Source organism: Mya arenaria, chromosome 13, assembly GCF_026914265.1.
Source record: "Mya arenaria isolate MELC-2E11 chromosome 13, ASM2691426v1".
NCBI lineage: Eukaryota > Metazoa > Mollusca > Bivalvia > Myida > Myidae > Mya > Mya arenaria.
In genome coordinates this window covers 27,340,592-27,364,634 of record NC_069134.1, presented here as the reverse complement: position 1 = coordinate 27,364,634, position 24,043 = coordinate 27,340,592, and the positions used below count along the sequence as shown (strand labels likewise).

At 35.0% G+C, this 24,043-nt stretch overlaps 1 protein-coding gene across 1 annotated transcript in view; it reads left to right on the top strand.

Moving 5' to 3' along the window:
• The window catches only part of LOC128214073 (serine/threonine-protein kinase PAK 4-like), a 33,051-nt gene extending 10,642 nt beyond the window's left edge, over window positions 1-22,409 (top strand). Inside the window, exons 2-10 of the mRNA XM_052920326.1 lie at window positions 617-832; window positions 7,163-7,861; window positions 8,880-9,104; window positions 12,165-12,350; window positions 13,379-13,512; window positions 14,550-14,676; window positions 15,481-15,606; window positions 16,484-16,618; window positions 17,005-22,409. Coding sequence (XP_052776286.1) covers window positions 629-832; window positions 7,163-7,861; window positions 8,880-9,104; window positions 12,165-12,350; window positions 13,379-13,512; window positions 14,550-14,676; window positions 15,481-15,606; window positions 16,484-16,618; window positions 17,005-17,166 — 1,998 coding nt within the window. The 5' untranslated portion in view covers window positions 617-628 and the 3' untranslated portion in view covers window positions 17,167-22,409. The remainder of the gene's footprint in view (window positions 1-616; window positions 833-7,162; window positions 7,862-8,879; window positions 9,105-12,164; window positions 12,351-13,378; window positions 13,513-14,549; window positions 14,677-15,480; window positions 15,607-16,483; window positions 16,619-17,004) is intronic.
• Window positions 22,410-24,043: the final 1,634 nt, after the last annotated feature.

Below are 24,043 nucleotides of genomic sequence, written 5' to 3'. Positions count from 1 at the left end.
CATTTGTACAATTCATTTGGTAGAAATTAATCATTTAATCTGTATTTGGGGGGGGGGGGGGGGAATGAAGAAACCTTATTAATAGCCGACTGACCCTCACTGAATTGACATTAAACATGCTTAAGGCCTTAGTCTAAACCCTCTACAGTTATTTCTGTCACAACAATTGGTAATAAGCTGAAGTATTAAAATTCAAAGAAAAAATCAGAGAAAATTCAGATCACCATAAACACAAAAAACATTTTTTCGCCCCTTATTTTAGCCTTTTATCAGTTGTGTTCTCAATCAAATCAAACTCCTGAAATTAAACGAAGGCGAGATCTTTAAGCTGCATAGACTGCCCTTTGTTTTCATTTAAAATGGTTAAGAAAATGTTAAGTTGTCTTTGTTTTAAGTCTTTATTCGAAGCAAAATGCTGCCTTTCTGACGTAGCATTTATGACGTAATTAATTATGTGGTATACACACACTGATGAAGCCCTGATAAAGTGTGCGTTTGAAATTCATTGGCAATGAGCTGTGTCCATTGATATATAAAAAATGGTATCTGGTTAAATCAACTACTTGGGCTTAAAATAGTATTAAATAATTGATAAAGCAATACTTTATTTTTTCAGGAATCACACAAGATGTTCAAGAAGAAAAAGAAGCCTCAGATTTCCGGCCCGTCAAACTTTGAGCATCGCGTACACACGGGTTTCGACCACTCGCAAGGCCAGTATGTGGGTCTGCCATCACAATGGCAGGGCATTGTAAACCCCCAGGAAGCGTCGCGACGGCGACCAATGGTGGACCCATCCAGTATTACACCAATTGAAATTCAACCTCTTAAGGTTAGTTTACAAGTGATACCAAACTTCGCTGTCGATTATATTGGGTTATTTTTTATTTAACCTATAAGTTTCATGCTAAAGTCTATTCTTAGCTGATTTCAGCTTTGTAGGAAACCAAAATACACTGAAAATTATACTTTGTTGATTTGGCTAGGAAAATCTCGTAATCATGAATAATTAATGAGGCAGTTTCATTGGTCCTGCAAGGTAGCAGGTTCTTTCCCATCGAAAAATATTCTTTTCGGTACAATTATAGTAAACAGCAGTTAAGACCACTTGGCCATTGAGACCTCTGACACTACAGGGTTATTGAAGAATAGTTCATGGTAACATGCAAATTCATTGGAAGAAAAGTTGTCTCCCCTGCCTCATTCATATTCATTGAATTGGGATTTTGTCAGTCAATTGTCCCAGCTATAAATGAAGTATAACAGAACTAAGTACAGGGAATGTTGACGATGGATTTCCTTAAAATCTTATCATTCATATATATTTGGAAAACAATTTTTCTAATTCATATTTTTGCCCTGCATGGTTTTTATCCTAGCATTTTATCTATGGCTAAATTGGGTATATAAATAACAAGAAAGTAGAGTAATTTTGGGGTCAGTAGAAATATTAAAAAATATGATTTGTACATATTTTAGCATAGTACGTGTTCTGCGGTATTACACCTTAAATTTGAACTTTCTCTCTTTTCAAAGAAAAAGTCCATGTATTGTCATAATAGCTTTTGTATTATTGATGTGGTCATGGTAATTGTTATTGTGTTGGATCACATGAAACTTGAAACTAAAGTTTGATTTTGGCAATTTGTTAATATGTTTCAAGTACCATAACTCTAGCTAAAATGAGTTATGTGATTATCTTGAGTTATGATTTTCATGACCAGCTGGAAAAAACAACAACACATAGTGGTATATGCTTACCAAATTGCTATCTGTTTGCCGTATTGGCATGTTCTTGCCATTTTGGCATACTCTTGCTGTATTGGCATATTCTTGCCATAGTGACATATTCTTGCCATGATGGCATATTCTTGCCGTATTGGCATACTCTTGCCATAATGGCATACTCTTGACGTAATGGCATATGCTTGCCGTATGGGGCCTAAAAAAAAATTGGTGAGGTAAAGGGTTACATCCATTTCCAAAAAAGGTAGGGTAGGTAGGCTTTTTTTGTTCTGTTTTCAGTTATTTTTTTTGTAAGGCTTTATATAAGAATCTTTTTTTATCATTTTTTTTTTTTACAAACTGACTATAAAAACGGTAGGGTCAGCTCCTGATTCATAAGTAGGGTCGGGTAACCAAAACAAAATGTTGTTGTTTTTATGCCATGGCATATTCTTGCCATAATGACATATTCTTGCCATAATGGCATATTCTTGCCATAATGGCATATTCTTGCCATAATGGCGTATTCTTGCCATAATGGCATGTTCTTGCTGTAATGGCATCTGCTTGCCAGACTCACAGTAACTTTTAACTTATTGAGAATCTGTTACAGAGATATTCTTGTATAATTTAATGACATGAACAAGCAATAATGCAAAAATCACTTCACAATGTTGTCCCAAGACATGCCCGCCTGCAGTAAAATTAATTGGTTTCCAATTTAATAGGATTTCCGGACAATATTAAACCAGATAAATTTTCCGGTAATTGAAAATCAATCGTCCATTGTTTTCTTGAGTCATTATTGTCTCTGATTTTTACAATATATTTAATGCAATTTTGTTACATAAATTATAGAAATGTGCACTTATAATTATTTGAAAATGATGGAAGAATGTTATTATGCCCCCTTTTGAAAAAAGTGGGGTATATTGTTTTGCACATGTCGGTCGGTCGGTCGGTCGGTCTGTCGGTCGGTCGGTCGGTCGGAATACCAAATGGTTTCCGATCAATAACTTGAGAACGCTTTGACCGAGGGACCTCATACTTGGTATGTGTATTGGTCATCACCAGCAGATGAACCCTATTGATTTTGAGGTCAGTGGGTCAAAGGTCAAGGTCAGTGTGACCTTTACATGAAAAACGGTTTCCGATCAATAACTTGAGAACACTTTGACCCAGGAACCTCATACTTGGTAGGTGTATTGGTCATGACCAGCAGATGAACCCTATTGATTTTGAGGTCAGTGGGTCAAAGGTCAAGGTCAGTGTGACCTTAACATGAAAAACGGTTTCCGATCAATAACTTGAGAACGCTTTGACCCAGGGACCTCATACTAGGTAGGCTTATTGGTCATGACCAGCAGATGAACCCTATTGATTTTGAGGTCAGTGGGTCAAAGGTCAAGGTCAGTGTGACCTTTACATGAAAAACGGTTTCCGATCAATAACTTGAGAACGCTTTGACCCAGGAACCTCATACTTGGTAGGTGTATTGGTCATGACCAGCAGATGAACCCTATTGATTTTGAGGTCAAAGGTCAAGGTCAGTGTGACCTTAACATGAAAAACGGTTTCCGATCAATAACTTGAGAACGCTTTGACCCAGGGACCTCATACTAGGTAGGCTTATTGGTCATGACCAGCAGATGAACCCTATTGATTTTGAGGTCAGTGGGTCAAAGGTCAAGGTCAGTGTGACTGTAAGCTGAAAAAAGGTTTTCTGATTGTCCATATTTTATTTTCTGTCGGTCGGTCGGAATACCAAATGGTTTCCGATCAATAACTTGAGAACGCTTTGACCGAGGGACCTCATACTTGGTATGTGTATTGGTCATCACCAGCAGATGAACCCTATTGATTTTGAGGTCAGTGGGTCAAAGGTCAAGGTCAGTGTGACCTTTACATGAAAAACGGTTTCCGATCAATAACTTGAGAACGCTTTGACCCAGGGACCTCATACTTGGTAGGTGTATTGGTCATGACCAGCAGATGAACCCTATTGATTTTGAGGTCAGTGGGTCAAAGGTCAAGGTCAGTGTGACCTTAACATGAAAAACGGTTTCCGATCAATAACTTGAGAACGCTTTGACCCAGGGACCTCATACTAGGTAGGCTTATTGGTCATGACCAGCAGATGAACCCTATTGATTTTGAGGTCAGTGGGTCAAAGGTCAAGGTCAGTGTGACTGTAAGCTGAAAAAAGGTTTTCTGATTGTCCATATTTTATTTTCTTATATAGTAGACAGTAGAAATTTATATGTCACTAAATGCATGAGTTGAAGTATCAGTTTTCAGTGAACATCTAGTTTTGATAATAACTTTGAATGGCTTTGTATAACTTCCAAAATATTGGATTTGTTTACTTAAATTTAAACTGTCTGGTTTTTATGCTGTCTGTAAATTTCTCCTGGAATTAGCAATATTATCTTTTAATGTTGAATGAGATATTAGCTTTTCAAGTTTTTTAGAGAAAAGTTATCAAAGTTTATTTTGAGGACAATAGAAAGAGATCCATCCTTTGCCAGGAATAGAGATTGAACTTCTCAACAAACTATCTATGGAATGTGTCTGTCTACTTGTGTCATTGATTTGTGCACAACAAGAGCTTATTGAAGTCTACTTCTTGACACCATCTTGGCATGGGTACAAAAAAACACAAGTACTTTATTGTCATCAATTCCGGCATTTCATAAAGATTTTCTGAGAATGCTGTTTCTCAGATACACTTTTGTTAATTGCTTCTTTGAACATGGATCAAAAAGGCCCACTTTAAGAAGGCCAACATCTAAAGGGCCCACTTCAAAAATTGCCCACTTCAAAAGGTGCACTTCAAAAAAGGCTCACTTCACAAAAGGCCCACATCAAAAAATGCCCAGGTCAAAAAGGCCCGCTTCAAAAAAAAAAGCCTTCTGAATGGTCCACCGGTCCACAAAGGCCAAGTTAACTGATATAGTTATACTTATTGTTGGAAATTGTCTAAGATCATATGTATTCATTGAAAATAGTGATGTTAGTTTTTTCTTGTACCATAAAGTGCAATTAAATGACTTTATATTTGTTATATTGTGAATGTTTGCACCTCATTTTGAGACTCTGCCATTTTGGGCTTGGCCTTCATGTTACTGGGCCTTTATTGTTCTGGGCATTGATGGTATAGGGCTTTTATCTAACTGGACTTTAATTTTACTGGGCCATTATGTGACTGAGCCATTATAGTACTGGGCTTTTATGGTGATGGGCCTTTATGGATCCATTATGGCACTAGACTCTTTATTAGGCTGCTTATAATGGTTCTTGACTGTTATGGTACTGGGCCTTTTTTGGAACTAAGCCTTTATTTACATAATGTTACTCGGCCTTATAGTTCTTGATCATTATGTTACTGGGCTCTTATGGAACTGGGCCTTTTTGGTACTGGGCCTTTTTGTATTTGGGCCTTTATGGTACTAAGCCTTATGTTTCTGGGCCTTTATAGTACTTCATTGGGTCTTTATTGTACTGGGCCTCTTTTTGGCCTTTATTTTACAATGCTTTAATTGTACATAGACCTTCTGGTAATAGGCCTCCATGGGTCCTTTATGGATTTGGGCCTAATTGGGGCGTTCATGGTAACATTCTGGTAATAGGCCTCCATGGGTCCTTTATGGATTTGGGCCTAATTGGGGCGTTCATGGTAACATGTCTTTATAGTATTGAGCCTTTGTGTTACTGGTTTATGATACAGGGCCTTTTTGGTACTGGGCCTTTATATTACTGGAACTTTATGATACTGAGCCTTTATGGTACTGGAGTTTATGTTACTGGGCCTTTTTGGTAATGGGCCTTTATGTAACTGGACCTTTATGATACTGGGCCTTTTTGGTACTTGGCCTTTATAGTACTGGGCCTTTTTGTTTCTTGGCTTTTATGGTACTGAGCCTTTATAATACTAGGCCTTTATAGTACTGGGCCTTTATAGTACTGGGCCTTTATTTTACTGGTCTTTTTTCCCAACACTGGTGTATTACTCCTGTGATTATTGTATGCCCCTTTGCTAGGAAACACTTGCACTCAAGTATGTTTCAAGGGTTATTACCTTTACCAATTTAAAAATCTGAAGAACCATTCAAACTGATATTGAGGGCATTAAATTTACTGATAATGCCAAGTAGGATAGCTTTGAGGAGAGTCAAGCACAAGACTTTGGTAGACCTTTAAAACAATCATTTGCAGTTGCTGCATTAGTGCATCACTGTAAGTGTCGACATCTGGATTTCTGAGAATACTTTTTGTTCAAGATTGTATTTTAAAGATGATCTGTTCATGTTCAGGAAAATTAACTTGGCTATTAATTTCATGGCCTTTACTCTCACAGATATACCATTTTTACAATTTTTTTTATAATTTTTTTTGTTTTGGAAAGAGCAAATATTTGCGTAAATATCTGCAAAGCAAAGATAAAAGATTGCTGACAATAGATCAGATTGCAGATTTTCATATTTCCGTTCGAATATATTTTATGGCTAAAACTGTTACTAACTGTTTAAGAAAAATGCCTAAGACATCAAATTTTGAACTTAAATATAAAAATCTGCGATCTAATTTTCTGTCAGCAGTCTTGTATAACTGGTTTACATGCATTTTCGCAAAAATTGGCTCGTTCCAAGATAAAATAATAAAAAAGTTGTCAAAATGTTTGTTCAATCTGTGAGAGTGAAGCTTTAAGGTAGAACGCTCGTAATGAAAAACTCCACTTGTAACTCATCAATTTTAATGCTTTAGCCTGTAGGACTACAAATCTTTGGAGGGTTTTAAGCTAGGTTTCGCATTGATCCAACCTAATGCACAAATATTTTTTTCCCCCTTTTTTTTGTTTTCATTAGCTCACAGTTTATTTAGAAGTTTATATTGTATTTTAATTTAAAAGTAATAAATGCATTGCTACTCATAAATATTAGCTTTTTTGACGTTTTCGTTACTTTCAGTTTCGGCTGAAATAGGTGGTTGGGAATTTCTAGCTAATTTTTTTTAATGAGACGAAAATATATTCAGATTTTCGCAATTTGTTTCTTAACAGTTAAAAGTTAAACACTTATTAAGAAAAGGTCATGAATATTTAATATTATAAAGAAAAATCTGAAATGGGGGGTAGGGTAATTCAAGTTTAGACAAAGTTGTTATTTCTTGGTAAAAATCTTTTAAATATTGAATCCAAGAAATGATACACATTTAGAAATTATCCAGCTGATCATAGTTTGAAATGATTTCCATTAGGGTCGTACTACCTTAAATTACAAAAAAAGTTCTACATATTTACAACCCGACTTAATTTAATGAAAAAAATCCATATTGAGGTGATTTTCAGAAGGGGAATTAAAACTTATCTGCATGTTACATAATGTCACAAATTTAAGGATTTTTTTTTTAATATATTCTAAATATTCATCTGTTTCAGACCATAATTCGAGGAAACGCTCAAGGTCAGATGAATGGCTCCAGTGTGGCGATTTCAGTGGCCCGATCAAACTCTCTCCGAAATACCAGCCCACCCTCTCGGCGACGATACCAGCCCGACCAGAACCACCCTCCATTACAAGAGGACGGCCCGATGGGTCATCCTGGTAATAATCACCCGCAGTACCCCGGTCCTCCCCCGTACAATCGGGAAAATCGTGACCCGCGGGAAATGCACCCTCAGGATCAATTCAGCAAGCATGATAACAGAGATCCTAGAAACAATAATATGCATCAAGATAGAAATAATCAATTGCGAGATAATCGCTACCCTAATGACAGATATGATCAAAGGGGCGACTACCCTGATAATGGGAGATTGCAGCCCCCGCGCGACGATTATAGAGGCGGGTCACATCCGAACAGTCGGGATCAGAGTTTCGAGGATCGGCGATCGGAGAGTTCCTATAGGCCACACAATGATTCTTATGACAGTAACACATTACGAAGGGATCAGCATGATATGTCACCCCCACGTCACAATCAAATGCCCCCTGGGGGTCGTAGCCCCAACCATCCCCAGATGCCTGGTTACCATGACAACAGGTATCCACAGCAACCGCAGCATCCCAATGGAACATTACCACGACAACAGCATCAGCCACATCAAAACCTGCCAGGATATGATACCACTAGAAGAGTAAGTATTGGATAGAGAAAAATATTACATCACCTCAATTAAAGCTGCACTCTCACAGACTGACAGTTTTGACTTTTGTCTTAATTTTTGTCACAGAATCAGCTGATTTGGGCATCAATGCATTCAAGTTAATCATATAAGAACTTACAATAGAACAGATCTCAGTTGATCGTAAAATTTCAATTTTCATTGAGTGCTTTTAGCCATTACACATCAAATTTTACCCATAGAGATGAAACACTGCAATCTGAGCATTAGTCCGCCTTCTTATATCACTTCATTCTAGACATTTAGGCAAAAATTGGCTCATTCCAAGACAAAAAAAAAGAAAAAGTTAAAAGCCAAAACAGTCAGTCTGTGAGAGTGCAGCTTTAATAAACACTTCCCACATTGTAAGGTGTGGATAGGTTTTTTTGCTTTTCTTTTCATTTTCTAACCCCTTTATTTGGTATTGGACATAAGTATGACCACCTTTGAGGCTTAAACACTTAGATTGAGTGAAATTTGGTGCTTTGGTCAGAAATGGTAAACAAATTGCCATAAGGTTGTTGGTTTAACAAATTGTATCATTCTCAAATATTGCATGGTTAACATTATCAATATCATTGCCATTTTCCCAACGAAAATCATAATTCATAACAAACATGATGGCTTCTGATAATTGACATATCTCCACTGCGTCTAATGTATGGTTTTAAGTTTTTTTACCCAACTTTTCTCATATTTTTTGCCTGCTTCCTATCTATGCTAGAGTCTTTTATGTAGTATAACAGGGTATTTATGAATTGTGGCTATAATTAGATATATTTTAGAGAAAAAATGGTGGTGTAAAATTGCATGTTCTGGTTGATGTAGAATTTAAAATGTTACAGTTCCATTTCACTTGATTTAGTCACTTTCTGTTCTTAAGGATGAGACGCCCAAATTTTTATACTAACTTTGATCCAAAAATAACCATAAGGAGTGATTAAACAAATAAGGAAAAAATGAGAGATTATGCATTTTTACCCTTTTACAGAATATGCAGAATACGGGCAACCAGCATGGCTATCCCCCGCAACAGCAGCAGCATAGTCCATCTGACCGACTGGCCGCCCAGCAGGTACCCCCAGGAGGCCAACAGGCCCCAAGCCTGACTCCCCGGGGAATGGGTCCCCAAACCCCGCCCAAGTCCCCCCAGCAAAAACCCACCCCTACCCCCCAAGGTGCCTTCCCCGAACAGCAGCGCTTATCACATGAACAGGTGAGTTTGACACATAAATGCTTTGCTTGATTTTTCCAAAATTAATTGTACCAGATTTTGTGTGCTTGATTGAATTTAAGAATGTTTTACTTAGTTATACTTCTCTTCCGATGAAGCATTTATGACGCAATTTATCACACATGTGGTAAACACACACTGTTCTATGACTCTGTGACAGGTATCGTAAATGTTTTGTATTAATCAAATGGCAACTTTTATTAATAATCTGATTATCATTTGGCACATTTGTTTCCCAAATATGAAGAAACTTAAGTTAGAAGAGAGAAATGACATCAATGGGAAGATATATAATACAATTATTGCAATTCAGTGAGTGAGATCGATATGGTAATTTATCGACCTGAGAAAGGGATAATCGACCGAGGTTCTGATGTATTCTTTTATCAGGCTGATAAAATCACCATATCGACCAAATCTATAGTCCAACAATTTTATTATCAAATCTATTGTTTAAGATTAATAACATAAACCCAGAGTAAATCTTTAAAAAATTATCATAGATTTTAAATTTTCATTATAAAATCCTCTGCTTTCAAATTGTCAACATTATTAACTGTTCTATGTAAATCTAGATGACGCTGTAATCCATGCTTGTTTGCTATGAGCGTGGAATTTTTGTACGAATCATCATTTACCAATTAAAACAGTGAGTTTATCGAAAGTTTTCACAGATTTTACCCATTTCGTTGCAAAAATGGTAACATAAATGCATACAATTCCGGAAAGAAAATGCAATGACATCATTTGTTTTTTTCTAATGGACGTTAATATTACTTTTGGTGCTTACGCAGTGAAATATCTTGCATTTCTAAAACTGAAACATACAGTTAACCTCTATATATAGAATTACATCAAAAAGCAGTCAGAATATGGCCCTTTAATGTGACACTCTTTTTCAAAATCAATTTGTATACACATGTATAACAAAAATAAATTTTGAGTGATGCATCTTTAATTACTTACTAAATTATACATTTATGGAAAATATTCATTTCTAATAACAAGATTGTAACCGTGTTTTATATAGCTGAAAACACAAAAATATTAAATGATTGGTGAGTGATAAAAGATTTACTATCGTCTCATATGGTAGAATTACAGTGTTTTCTGCACCTTTCTTTCAAATTAAACTCGGTATACTTTTAGTATACTATATTAAAACAATTGTATTAATTGTGGTAAATCTTAATTGGGAGTAAGAGTGCATCTTCAACTTCTTACTTAATAATAAATTTATGGAAAAATAGAAAAGGTAGAATATTATGTTTTCTGCACCTTTCTTTTAAATTAAACTCGGTATCCTTCATAAAACCCATTGTTTTTTTACATTTATTCATCCTTTTTGGTATATCAAAACAATTGTGTAATTGTGGTAAATCTTTATTATGAGTAAGAGTGCATCTTTAAGTGAACTCTGTTTACATAAAATGAGTAAACCAGAAACCATGATATGTTTAATACATGAAATAAACATTCAGTTGACTTGAGTTGTCAGGTAATTTCTTGCCAATTAGGTAATTACGGCATCTGGTACTTCTAAACTTTATTTGCCCACCAATTACACTGCAAAGTGAGAGCGTGAGCAAGTAATTTATGTTTTGCACCTTGGCAGACGTGCTCTTCAATATGACATGCTGCAAAAAACGATCATTCTGGAATATGCATTTAGTGTAGGATAACATATATGAATTACTCAGAAGAAATAATTGGTTTTACAGTTATCTGTAAATTAGGGATTGCGCAGAATATAATTGCAGTTGATTTCTGACATTCGAAAAATGCAGCGTTAATTCGGAATGCATAATTTAGATAATATTGTTTACAAATTGTAAATTCTAGAACCTGAGGTATTTTTAGACTTACTAAAAGTATTTACAAAGCATTTAGCCGTAGGATGGAGAAATGGGAACACCAGAAGAACTTTTATTTTGTTTTAAATATTTTCAAAATTAGGCAAAAAAAACCATGGTTTGATAAGGGTTCACGTCCTTTTCAAAAACAGGTAGTGTAGGATGAGGCTTTTTCTATATTATCAGAACGTTATTTTCATCATTGGAGAATGGTGTTAAAGTCATCTTCTGTATAAAGCTTAAAAGGTTTTAAACTACATTTTAAAAAACACACACACACAAAAAAAACTGACTATAAAAACAGTAGGATTGGCACCTATTTCCTAGCTAGAGTCACGTCACCCGAATAAAATAATTTTTTTAGGCCTTATACAGACATTTGATGTTTAAGATTTAATACTACTATTTGCAAACAAACTAAGCAAAACATACTTGTTAATTTGTTAAACAAACACTATGCCATTTTGCACATAAGTGACACTCTTTTTGAACAGTTTTTTCAATCAAACATTCAGTTTCGGCACTTCAAAGAGTTTCATTCGTCATTGCGTTGTTCTTGCAAGTGTAAATTTAAGCTACAATTTTTTGGTTGGTTGAAGTGATATTAATGCAAGCTTTAATGTGTTAATGTGTAGATTTTCGCAGTGGGATGAGGGTGCCTCTTCAGGAGTTAGTTCCTCTTGATACATCAAAGATTATGCCAAATTGCTCATGATTAAGTCGGCTTCTTTGATTAAAAAGCTATAGATGATGCCCTTGATTTGAAATTAACTGGTTGTATTAGGACAGACTTAGATCCACGACCATTCATTGCCTTAAGGACTTGAAATTAACTTGAAAACAGTTGCAAATCATTTTCTCTATATGAGTACCAATGATGGATATCAGTCTATTAAGCCATGATCATTCAATGCTTTAAAGACTTGAAATGCCAAGTTTATTTGATAAATGTATTGAACATTTTTCAAATTTAAAAGTATGTTTGATGTATATCAGTTAATAAAGCAATGGTTGGAAAAAACCCCCAAAAGCTTCCCAAACTTTTCCAAAATAAGGAGAGAAGTAGAGTAACACCTTCTGTTAGTCTACAAAAAGGTCGATATTTTATTTGTCAGGAGCTGTTTAAGACATTTGATCAGCTTTATTATATATAAAAAAATACAAAGCAAGTTTTTTTTTATTTTTCCAGTTCCGAGCAGCATTACAGATGGTTGTGAGCCAGGGCGACCCACGGGAACACCTGGACAACTTCATCAAGATTGGGGAGGGCTCGACGGGCATTGTGTGTATCGCCTCACAGAGGAATGGGTCTCAGGTTGCGGTCAAGAAGATGGATCTGAGACGACAGCAGCGAAGGGAACTGCTCTTTAATGAGGTATGAAAAAGATTGAGTTTGATTGTTCACTGCCAATTTCACCGCCAATAACACATTATAAGCAAGTCAAACCAAGTGGAACTGCACCCACATTACAGTCATCGAAATTAGACTTTTGGATGAACAAGCCCGAATGCTTATACTAATTCTTGTCATTAAATTTTGTAACAAGCCCTGCTATATAAACATTTGATCGAATATTCAAATATTCGTTTTCATCCCTAGTTTATTTATATATATATATTGATCTGCATACTATTTATAGCACAGTTAAGCTCAGCTGACAAGTTACCCTTCCATTATGTCAGTGTATGTATAGACAAAAACACAAAAAACATTCTCAAAGATGGTACAAATGTAGTAAATTTAAAGTGACACTCATATTCAAAATCAATACATTCACATGTATAACAATCAAAAAACGTTTTGAAAGTGACCGTCTTGCCATTAACCCCACATTCTATCTACTATAATATTGCCTCAGCAGGTTGTGATATTGACCTACCATTAACCTCGCATTCCATCTCCTGTGATATTGCCTCAGCAGGTTGTGATATTGACCTACCATTAACCCCACATTCTATCCCCTGTGATATTGCCTCAGCAGGTTGTGATATTGACCTGCCATTAACCCCACATTCTATCCCCTGTGATATTGCCTCAGCAGATGTGATATTGACCTGCCATTAACCCCACATTCTATCCCCTGTGATATTGCCTCAGCAGGTTGTGATATTGACCTACCATTAACCCCACATTCTATCTACTATAATATTGCCCCAGCAGGTTGTGATATTGACCTACCATTAACCTCGCATTCCATCTCCTGTGATATTTCCTTAGCAGGTTGTGATATTGACCTGCCATTAACCCCACATTCTATCTCTGTGATATTTCCTCCACATTTTGTGATAATGACCATCTGTTATTAACCTCACAATCTATCGCCTATGATATTGCCTCAGCGGGTTGTGATAATGAAGTGTCATTAACCCCATATTCTATCTCCTATGATATTTCCCTGACAGGTTGTGATAATGCGTGACTACCACCACCCACACATAGTGGACATGTACGACAGTTTCCTGGTTGGGGACGAGCTCTGGGTCGTCATGGAGTTCCTGGAGGGCGGTGCACTTACAGACATTGTCACACATAACAAGTAAGGGAAAATATTCCACGACTGTCTTATGGTTGAACATTTGCTTCGGATGAGCAAGGTAACGAGTTCATTTCCCGGCGACATTTATGGGATATTGAAAATTGATAATAAAACCTTCCCTTGCCTGGCACTTTGCAATTTAATTAGTACTGGAAATTTTGGAGTACTCAGTACTTGTTTATATCCTGAAAAGTTGTATTCCTTGGATCGGTGCTTAACACCAGGTACGTTTAAGATCCGAGAGATTTCTTCAGTAAGAGTTAGAGTGTCACACCAAGATCTCTTTGTATCTCACTCTGTTTCTTTAGCTCACATGGAGAACACATCACTACAGCCTCATGACATTTAAAGGTACTAGACACCAGATGATATCATTGCAAGAAAAAAGAAAAGGTTTAAAACTTACACAAAATTGATATTGCTGGGGACAACACATTGAATCTTACTTACTGATGTATCACATCACTTAGAACATATGTATCTTTAGTAGATTTTGCATATTGTCCAATTTGGAAAATGTCTGCGTTTGTTTACCATGCAAATCCCAATAAATTTAATAATGACGACAGTATATGTTACTGTACTAATCAGGTGAGTTTCACTAGTTAAATATACAAACTATGCTATTTTTAAACGGGTAAACTTAGCTGGGACAGAGAGAAAAATACTATTTTTAGCTGGATTTTTCATCGAAAAATTACGGGTTATAGAATGGCAAAAACAGGGCGGGCGGGCATAAATAATTCTTTTATCATGTAAAATTATGTATTATCAGCCTCAAACTAACTTGTATAGACAATTCTAGACATGATTTGAGGAAAAACTGTATTTTACTGATTTTGGGACCATCTGGTGTCTAGTCCCTTTAAAAACACTTAACATAGAGGTGGTGGTCATTAGCCCATGATGTGAGTAATGCGTAGAAACAGACCCTTTATAAACTGGAACATACAAGCTTTGTTACCATGTCTTTCCTGCTCTGGAACAAGGAAAATAAAGTAGATGCAAAGGATATTCAAATATCTCCTTTATTTCAGGTTGGACGAGACACAGATAGCGACAGTGTGTAAAGCCTGCCTGAAAGCCCTGGCATTCCTTCATTCTAACGGCGTCATCCATCGAGACATCAAGTCAGACTCCATACTCCTACAACACGACGGCAAGGTGAGACGGGAAACTGTTTAAATGATCACAAGGTCTAGTGAATGAAACCCTACGCAGGAAACCTTTTGTTAGGAAAAGGGAAATTTTCGAAATAGATATTAATTCTTATTCGAAAAAATATATGAAGATTGAATGTATAGTTCTTTTTACTTGTGTTATAAGTATGAAGAGAATCATATTAAAGTAATGGAATTCATCATAATGAATACTGGGTGATTTAAAATGCATAAAACTACATGATTATAAAGAAAAAAAAACTATAAGGGAATAGAGCCTGGGGATAACTCTTGCTACACAGGCCAAACCATTTTTTTATAGGTTGGAGGTTGTGGTTTATTTGTTAGAAAACCTTATATTCTTTATGTAAGCAGGCTATTACAAAGCAATATTAAGGTTTTAAAATGGGCAAGGTGCTGCAGAAGAGGTACAGGGTGCTAAGAGAGAAAATGGCACGTTGTATCGGCTGTGGAGAACATGAACATTAGGGTTTTGACAAAAAAAAATTAGGTTTTGTAATTGAAGTAATATCAGAATTCAGATGCCAAAAATGTAAAGTTTGTATGTATTTATAATCATGTTATTTGTTTTAATCAAGACAAAAGAAATTGATGACAGTCTTAAGTATTTTATTTTATGAAGTCAAAAGGGTGCCCATGCTGGTCTCCATAAGGGCTGAAGGGTGCTTCCAAAAATGGAAAGGGTGCAGCACCCTTCCATAACTCATTAGCTAAAATCTCAAATATAAAGTGAGGAAAACCCAGGTATATGATGATTATTCATTCAAAAAAATTTCATATTTTATAGGTGAAGCTATCTGACTTTGGATTCTGTGCACAAGTATCGCAGGACCTGCCGAAACGTAAATCACTAGTTGGTACACCTTACTGGATGGCACCCGAGGTCATATCTAGACTTCCTTATGGTCCAGAGGTAAGAATTTTGAAATACCCATTGGTACTAGCTTTAAAGCAAAAATTAAGTAGATGTTGTCTCGGGTAGTATAAAGTCGCAAATTACAAGCCTGGCGTTCTTGTGAAAGTAATTTCTACTTGCCTTAGAAATGTTTTGGATTTTCTGGATTTTATCATAAATTCTTGCAAAATTTTAAGAGCTTGTGAAACACCATTTGGGCTAGTAAAAAATGGTCAGTGACCTACCTGACTTGATTGTATGTTCAGTGTAATTTCTATGACTGAATTATGTAAACAACTCTCTGTAAAAGTCTCAAGTGATGTTTGAAAAGAGCCATTGTAAAAATACCATGTGTAAATGACTGTTTTAAACGCAACAAGTGGTTGGTATAGAGTACATATGACATTCATCTAGCTCTTATTTTCTATATGCCCTGGTATTTGTGTATATATGTGATGCTATATTGTATATTGAAATATCATTGTAATTTACACACATGCTATATTGCAGGGTAATAACTTTGTTTTATGGTAACTGTTCTAATTAGCCTAGATAACCTCCCCTTACCATTTCATAATCTGCTATGCTACTGTTAAAGGCATATAAGATAACTGTTATTTCGTAATTTCAGCCACTGGTTCATACATATATACTTTTCCCCATACGTTATACTTAACTGCTTGTTGCTTGTTGTTTGGGCCATGCCAGACATACAATTCTTGGACTGAGTAAGCCTGGTACCAGTCTACTGTATCAGACATACCCTTGTTGGGCTGAGTAAGCCTGGTACCAGTTTACCATATATCAATATGAGAATTATTGCAAAAAACGTAAACAATGGAAACTCGATATAAAATGGTACAGTCTACAGTAATTCTATGCTTTTCCCTTGCAGGTTGACATATGGTCGCTAGGCATCATGGTTATCGAGATGATCGATGGGGAACCACCGTTTTTCAACGAACCTCCACTACAAGCCATGAGGAGGATACGGGATATGCCACCGCCCAAGATTAAAAATGCTCACAAGGTAATGGTTTGTGCATTAATTTATTTTTTTTATTGTTCGGGAAGAAGAGGTGAGGGAGTGTGTATACCACATGATAAATTACATCATAAGTGCTATGTTGGGAGGCCATTTTCTCTTTTCATTTATGTTTTTATGGCAATTGTAAGTGATATCATAAAATGTGTAATTTTGCCTTGAATGTTAAACAAATTTAAAGAATCAGAAGTTTTAGAATTTGGTGTTTCAAAAATATGAATGTGTCATAAAATCCGCAAATTCTTATGTGGGGCATAGTTGCTTGAAATTGACTACACATTTGTAATCACTAATTTGTATATTTATTTATAGCAAGCATTTTTCCCGACACATGGCAAATAAGTATTTAGCGATATTTGGTATATTTGCAGGTATCTGCAAGGCTCCAAGGCTTCCTAGAGAGAATGCTGGTTAGAGATGCCTCACAGCGAGCCACTGCATTTGAACTTTTGCAACACCCCTTTCTGCAAAATGCTGACAAACCTAGCTGCCTTGTGTCTTTAATGAGGAACTTTCGGAACAGCCCTTGCTGAGTGATATAAACTTAACACCAAGGGTTGTTTCAAAATTTATTGTAACAATAAAAAAGGGTTGAAAATCTTGACTATGCTCTGTTGAGGGTAGATGTTTTGAACAGCCCTAGCAGGGAAAATCTATGATTAAGGGTCATTATAAAACTAATAATGACTGAGTATCTGAAATAAAAAAGGAAAAACATTCTCAGCTAACATGGTGCAAGAATAGTGTTGAGAGGATATAGGAAATGCTATGGCTTAGGCAAATACAGGGAGCGTTATGAAACGTAAGAAATATTGCAATTTAATGAACAGTGCTTAAAAAATACAAAAAATCGCTATGGACTATTGAGAAAATGTAGTTGACTACCGTATGTTACAAGTAATTGAATTGAATGAAAAGGTGGCCTTTTGAAAGATATCTGCATCAAATGATTGACCTTGATTGATATTTTGAGATGACTGTGGCAACAAGCGGCGAGGGTCGTTTCTTTACAAGTAATCTGATACAGGCATTTGTATATTTGGGCCGGAATAAGAAATATGTAATTCCGCCTCGGGAAATTAGGTTTAGCATATAACCAAGTTTAACAGAAAATGTACACAAATTTAATTTTAAGAAGCTTATTTAGTAACAGGAAACATATTATGCTAATTTAAAAAGCTTAATCAGTTCAATGCTACCAAGCGATTGCTTAATATATTTATTGGCCGGCTTAAAGCCTTAAAAAGATGTATCTGGAAAATACTCCTGCTTTACAAAATCAATCAAAACTAATATTTTTATCTCGTCTTCTTTTCTTCAAAAAACTCTAGGTACTGTCATGGTCTCGATGCTGTTTTGGTTGCCGATGGTGTCCCTGTGAAAATACCTTTAACTGTGGCCATAACTAAAAAAATACTGTTACTATGGCCATAACTCAAAAACCATTCTAAATATTGAAGTGAAACTTGGTAAACATGTTACAAGAGACAAAATGCACATATATTGCAAGACCTGTAACTTGTGCTTTGATAATTGTAGAGTTTTGCCCCTTTTTTTGAATGAAATAACAGATGAGCGTTAACGTTTGATTCATTCTACGTATTGGTTGTAAGGAGTAACAATACCTATAATGTGTATTTGAATAACTCTAAAAGCAGCATACTCTGTATTGTTATGCAGGTCATTCAAACATTCGACGCATCATGCATTTATACTTGTAAAATTTCCAGTTCATTCATGGACAATTTTGTACAAATTTCATTTGTAAATCATTCTTGAATATATATTTTTTGTGTATGTTGCATGCTGTATGTGCTAAATGCCTATACATATCACAAAACCTTAAAATGGTGCACTTTTCATACATTTTCGTGTGTTTTAAACTATGTAAATTTTATATTGAATTCTTGTCGGTTTCATCTGTTAGACATAAAATACATTAAGTTAGATAGTTTAAACCTTTTCAAACATTGGGCCGATTGTTCAGAACTTCCTTAAAGTTAACAACGGTGTTAATATCATTGTTGTTAACTTAAAAAGGTGAATTATTTGATGTGTTGGTATATTTTCATAAAGCAAGTAAAGCTGAAACAGTTGTTTTAAATCTTATAAGAAATACTGCAGATCACAAGTCTATCCATTAAACTTGCAGTTTTAATGGTTTTAAAGTTAACACAGTGATGTTAACTTTGTTGTTAACTTTTACATAACTCAGAACAATTAGCCCATTATACCAGGTATAAAACCTTACCAAACATCTTCATTTCTTAATGACTTTAGGTATAGAATTAGTACAATGGTTTTAGAGCTGTGTTTTTGTAAGTTATATTTTTTTAATCATGTGACTGTGTTTTATTTACATTTTTATCTTTCATTCACATCTGTGTATACACCTGGGTTGGTATTTAAAAAAACATCTCAACTTATTTCTGAACTTAAGTCTTTTTCCAAAGTTAAGTATTTCACTTGTCATATTATATAATAACTTAATAATATCTCAAATACTTTATTCTCATTAATTTTATGAAATATAAAAGCTTCTTTTTTTAAATCGCTTGTACTTCTCTTTAAAGCTGTATTCTCACAAATTTACCATTTTTACAACTTTTTTGTCTTGGAAAGGGCAAATTTTTGTGTAAATATCTGCAAACCAAAGATGAAAGATTACTGACAAAAGATCAGATCGCTGATTTTCATATTTCCGTTCGAAAATTTATGTTTTATGGCTTAAACAGTTACTAACGGTTTAAAAAAAAAATGCACAAAACATCAATTTTTTAACTAAAATGTAAAACTCTGCGATCAATTTTTTTTTCAGCTGTCTTATATAACTGGTTTTAAAGCAGTTTCGCAAAAAAATGGCTTGTTCAAAGACCAAAATTAAAAAGTTGTCAAAACGTTCAATCTGTGAGAGTGCAGCTTTAAATTTGACTATGAATAATGTAGAAATTCAACTTAAGATGAGAAATGGCTAAAGTTGTTTTATTGATACTGGCCCAGAACTGTAGATATGTTTTGTATTGTTAAGCAAAAAGTGTATAGATTGTTATTCAGTTTTTCATTGTTAACCCCTTAATCATACTCTAAGGTTGTTTTTCTTCAGTTAACATTTACTCCGTAACTAGATTTTGTTATCTTTAAACATATCGGAACAAGGTTTGTGCCTATGTGTAATATATGTGATATTTTAAAAAAGAATATTGTTTAACCTTTTTTACTCTTTAATATGAAATATATTTTATATTTATAATATTTTATAGCATGGTTGTTTCCCTATTACAAGTAGATCTCTAATACTTGTAGTTTTTTTTTTTTTAAATTTAACTTATTCAGAAAGTGTTGACAATTTATCAGTAAACACAAGCCTTTTCTTCATTCAATATTTCATTTATGTTAAACAATAATGGGATCATATGTCGTTGTTAAATCATAGCACATGGTAAAATCCAGTAGATTAATTTGACAAACAATCTCGGACAAGGCACAAGGCGGACCTAGGCTTCCACAAGTGTCATGTTTATTATAGACAAGCACTTATTTCAACAACATTTTAAGAAGTCTTTTTATGGATACTCTTGGCTAAAATAATTTTTCCATGGACAGTTTGACTTTATGTTAACAAGTTAAATTTGTCTGATGGTATTTAAAGAAACTTATCTCTCTTTTTTTAAATTTATGATGTAAAAATTAATAATAAAATAATAGGGACTTAAAAAAGTTTAGCATACAAATGCATTTTGGATTCTAAAATTGTTGCTAGTATTGGTTTAGATTTGAAAAAATGCTAGACCAGATTTATTTATATTTGCAAGTATGACAGTGAAAAATTGTGATGTGTACTGCACTCCATACTAAAGTTAAATTTTTAAGCTAAGCTTTTACCCGCCTATTTTGTAAACCTAACATTATTTTTATTTTTTATATATTTTGCTTGTCTTGTGGTGATGTACTTGTGTTTTTGTGCCAGTATCCATTTGTTCAATGTTTCTGTGTTTTTATAATTCTGAGGTAAATGAAGCAAGCTTTTCATTCAATACTGTAATCTCATGTATATTTGACATCACATGTGTATTTGATGCCATTGTACATAATGTGCTGCTAGAAAATACCCCGGAAAATCTTAGTTGCTGCAGATATTTATTTGGGAATTTTGTTTATCATAAAATAGTTACTTATATTATATTTCTTGTAGGTTTGATAACTTATGTATTTCTTTAGATTCAGTAGAATTTGAAAGCTATGGATGCTGTTGCTATTCTGTTTATTTCATCAGTTTCTTAGTAAGAGCAAGTGAACAAATTCTGCTTTTTTTGTGTGTCCATATAAAATCATTTTAGATAAAATACAAAGCAAAATTATGACATGGTAACTTTGTCATATTAGCAAATTGTAAAACACTGCAGACATATTTTCATTGACTGAACAACAAATTATTGTTATCTCCTAGAAATGCTAATGGATACTATGCAAGTGACAGTAAGGTAACTGAAGTTTTAGTTAGCGTGGGCACCCTTCTGCCTTTTTAAAATTAAATGCTTGAAAATGTCAAATATTTTTCTTTGTTTCAATTCAAACTTTTAATAATATAATAAATACTTACAAACTTTAAATATTTGGCATCTGAAATTTAATATTAATGCAATTAAACTCACTCCCTAACATTTTATGTCATATTAAAAATGTTCAAGTTATTCAAGGCAATATTCAATGTGAGCTTTTCTCCTACACCCTGTCCCTCTTCTGCAGCACTTTGCCTTATAAAACCTAGCTAAAACCTTCCAATATTTAAAAAAACTAGCATAAACTTTCCATCCAACCTATTTGTTATAAGATGTGTTAAGAACTTGTAAAACTTGATTGAAAAAGTGAGCCTACGCTTGCACATTGATAAGAAACCCAGTGTTAAAGAATTTTGAATAGCAGTCGGTCTATTTCTCACATTGATGAGAAACCCAGTGTTAAAGAATTTTGAATAGCAGTCGGTCTATTTCTCACATTGATGAGAAACCCAGTGTTAAAGAATTTTGAATAGCAGTCGGTCTATTTCTCACATTGATGAGAAACCCAGTGTTAAATAATTTTGAGTAGCAGTCGGTCTATTTCTCAGATTTATCTTTTGTATATATATCAGTTTCACTGTAAATATGTACAGCACAAATTATATCTTATCTGAAATACATAGTAGCTCTCTAACAAATGATTATTATTTAAGCATAGCATTAAACTATATTATATTATTGCTTCATAAGTTACTAATGTATTTTATTGTTTTCCATAACTGTATAGCTGAATAGAACCTTTTAAAAGTCCGATTTTTTTACTGAATGGCGAGATGCTAAATTCCTTCACTGAATAGTTTGGTCGTAAAAAAAAAAATTGTATGAAAAAATGCATTTTTTGGACACCATTTACAAACCTTATTTGTTTGATCCCAAAACAGTAGCTTTGTACGTCAAAATTTATATTATTTTATGTGTTGACCTATTTGTCATTTCTTCAGATATTAACATCATTATTTACAAATTAAAAAAAATAGTTGCATGTCATTTGTGTTTCATTTAAAAACCTTTTTGTATGTCTCGTTAAGTTAGTTTTTAGAGCCGTTTTACGCATTCCATTGTTTAAAATACTGTTTTCTACTTCTTTATATTCTGTAAATAACAATGTTTTATGGTCCTGCATTGTATTATGAACATTTTACATTCTGTAAAATATTAACCTTATTTACAATCTATACCAGATGGTTATGGAAAGAAATAAATATTTTATAGCAATACCTTTGTGTTTTACAGTTGTCATGTGCAAACCATTATTCTTTCCGGTGTTTAAATATAAATTTAAGGCAGTAATTGCACAGAAAAGTAAACCAAAAAGGATACTGTGAAGCAAATTCCCCGTAGCTGAACGACGGGTTTGTGACTATGTGCCAGTAAACAATATCAAGACAGCCTAAATGGCCTTCACCACAAAGACAACCATGGAATACACATGTAGATAAGATGTCATAATTCTTATGCAGACATATCTTATGCTCCCATTTCCATTGGAGATACATGTTGGCAGAATACCCACAGTTGGCAACGTTATTTCATTCACCCATTTCCATTTGAGATACATGTAGGCAGAATGCACCCATTTCCATTGGCGATACATCTAGGTAGGATACCCCCAGTTGGCAACGTTACTTCATGCACTCATTTCCATTGGAGAAATGTTCCCAGTTGGCAACGTTATTTCATGCACCTATTTCCATTGGAGATTCATGTAGGCAGAAAGCCCCCAGTTGGCAACGTTATTTCATGCGCCCATTTCCATTCGAGTTACGTGTAGGCACAACGCCCTCAGGTGGCAACGTTATTTCATGCACCTATTTCCATTGGAGATACATGTAGGCAGAAAGCCCCCAGTTGGCAACGTTATCTCATGCACCCATTTCAATTCAGGGTAGGCAGAATGACACCATTTGGCAGTGTTATATCATGCACCCATTTCCAGTGGGGGTAGGCAGAATGACACCATTTGGCAGTGTTATATCATGCACCCATTTCCAGTGGGGGTAGGCAGAATGACACCATTTGGCAGTGTTATATCATGCACCCATTTCCAGTGGGGGTAGGCAGAATGACACCATTTGGCAGTGTTATATCATGCACCCATTTCCATTGGGGTTAAGCAGAATGACACCATTTGGCAGTGTTATTTCAAGCACTCATTTCCAGTGGGGGTAGGCAGAATGACACCATTTGGCAGTGTTATTTCAAGCACTCATTTCCAGTGGGGGTAGGCAGAATGACACCATTTGGCAGTGTTATTTCAAGCACTCATTTCCAGTGGGGGTAAGCAGAATGACACCATTTGGCAGTGTTATTTCAAGCACTCATTTCTATAAGAGATAGGCAGAATGACACCATTTGGCAGTGTTATTTCAAGCACCCATTTCTATAAGAGATAGGCAGAATGACACCATTTGGCAGTGTTATTTCAAGCACCCATTTCCATTGGGGGTAGGCAGAATGACACCATTTGGCTGTGCTATTTCAAGCACTCATTTCTATAAGAGATAGGCAGAATGACACCATTTGGCAGTGTTATTTCAAGCACCCATTTCCATTGGGGGTAGGCAGAATGACACCATTTGGCAGTGTTATTTCAAGCACCCATTTCCATTGGGGGTAGGCAGAATGACACCATTTGGCAGTGTTATTTCAAGCACTCATTTCTATAAGAGATAGGCAGAATGACACCATTTGGCAGTGTTATTTCAAGCACCCATTTCTATAAGAGATAGGCAGAATGACACCATTTGGCAGTGTTATTTCAAGCACCCATTTCCATTGGGGGTAGGCAGAATGACACCATTTGGCTGTGCTATTTCAAGCACTCATTTCTATAAGAGATAGGCAGAATGAC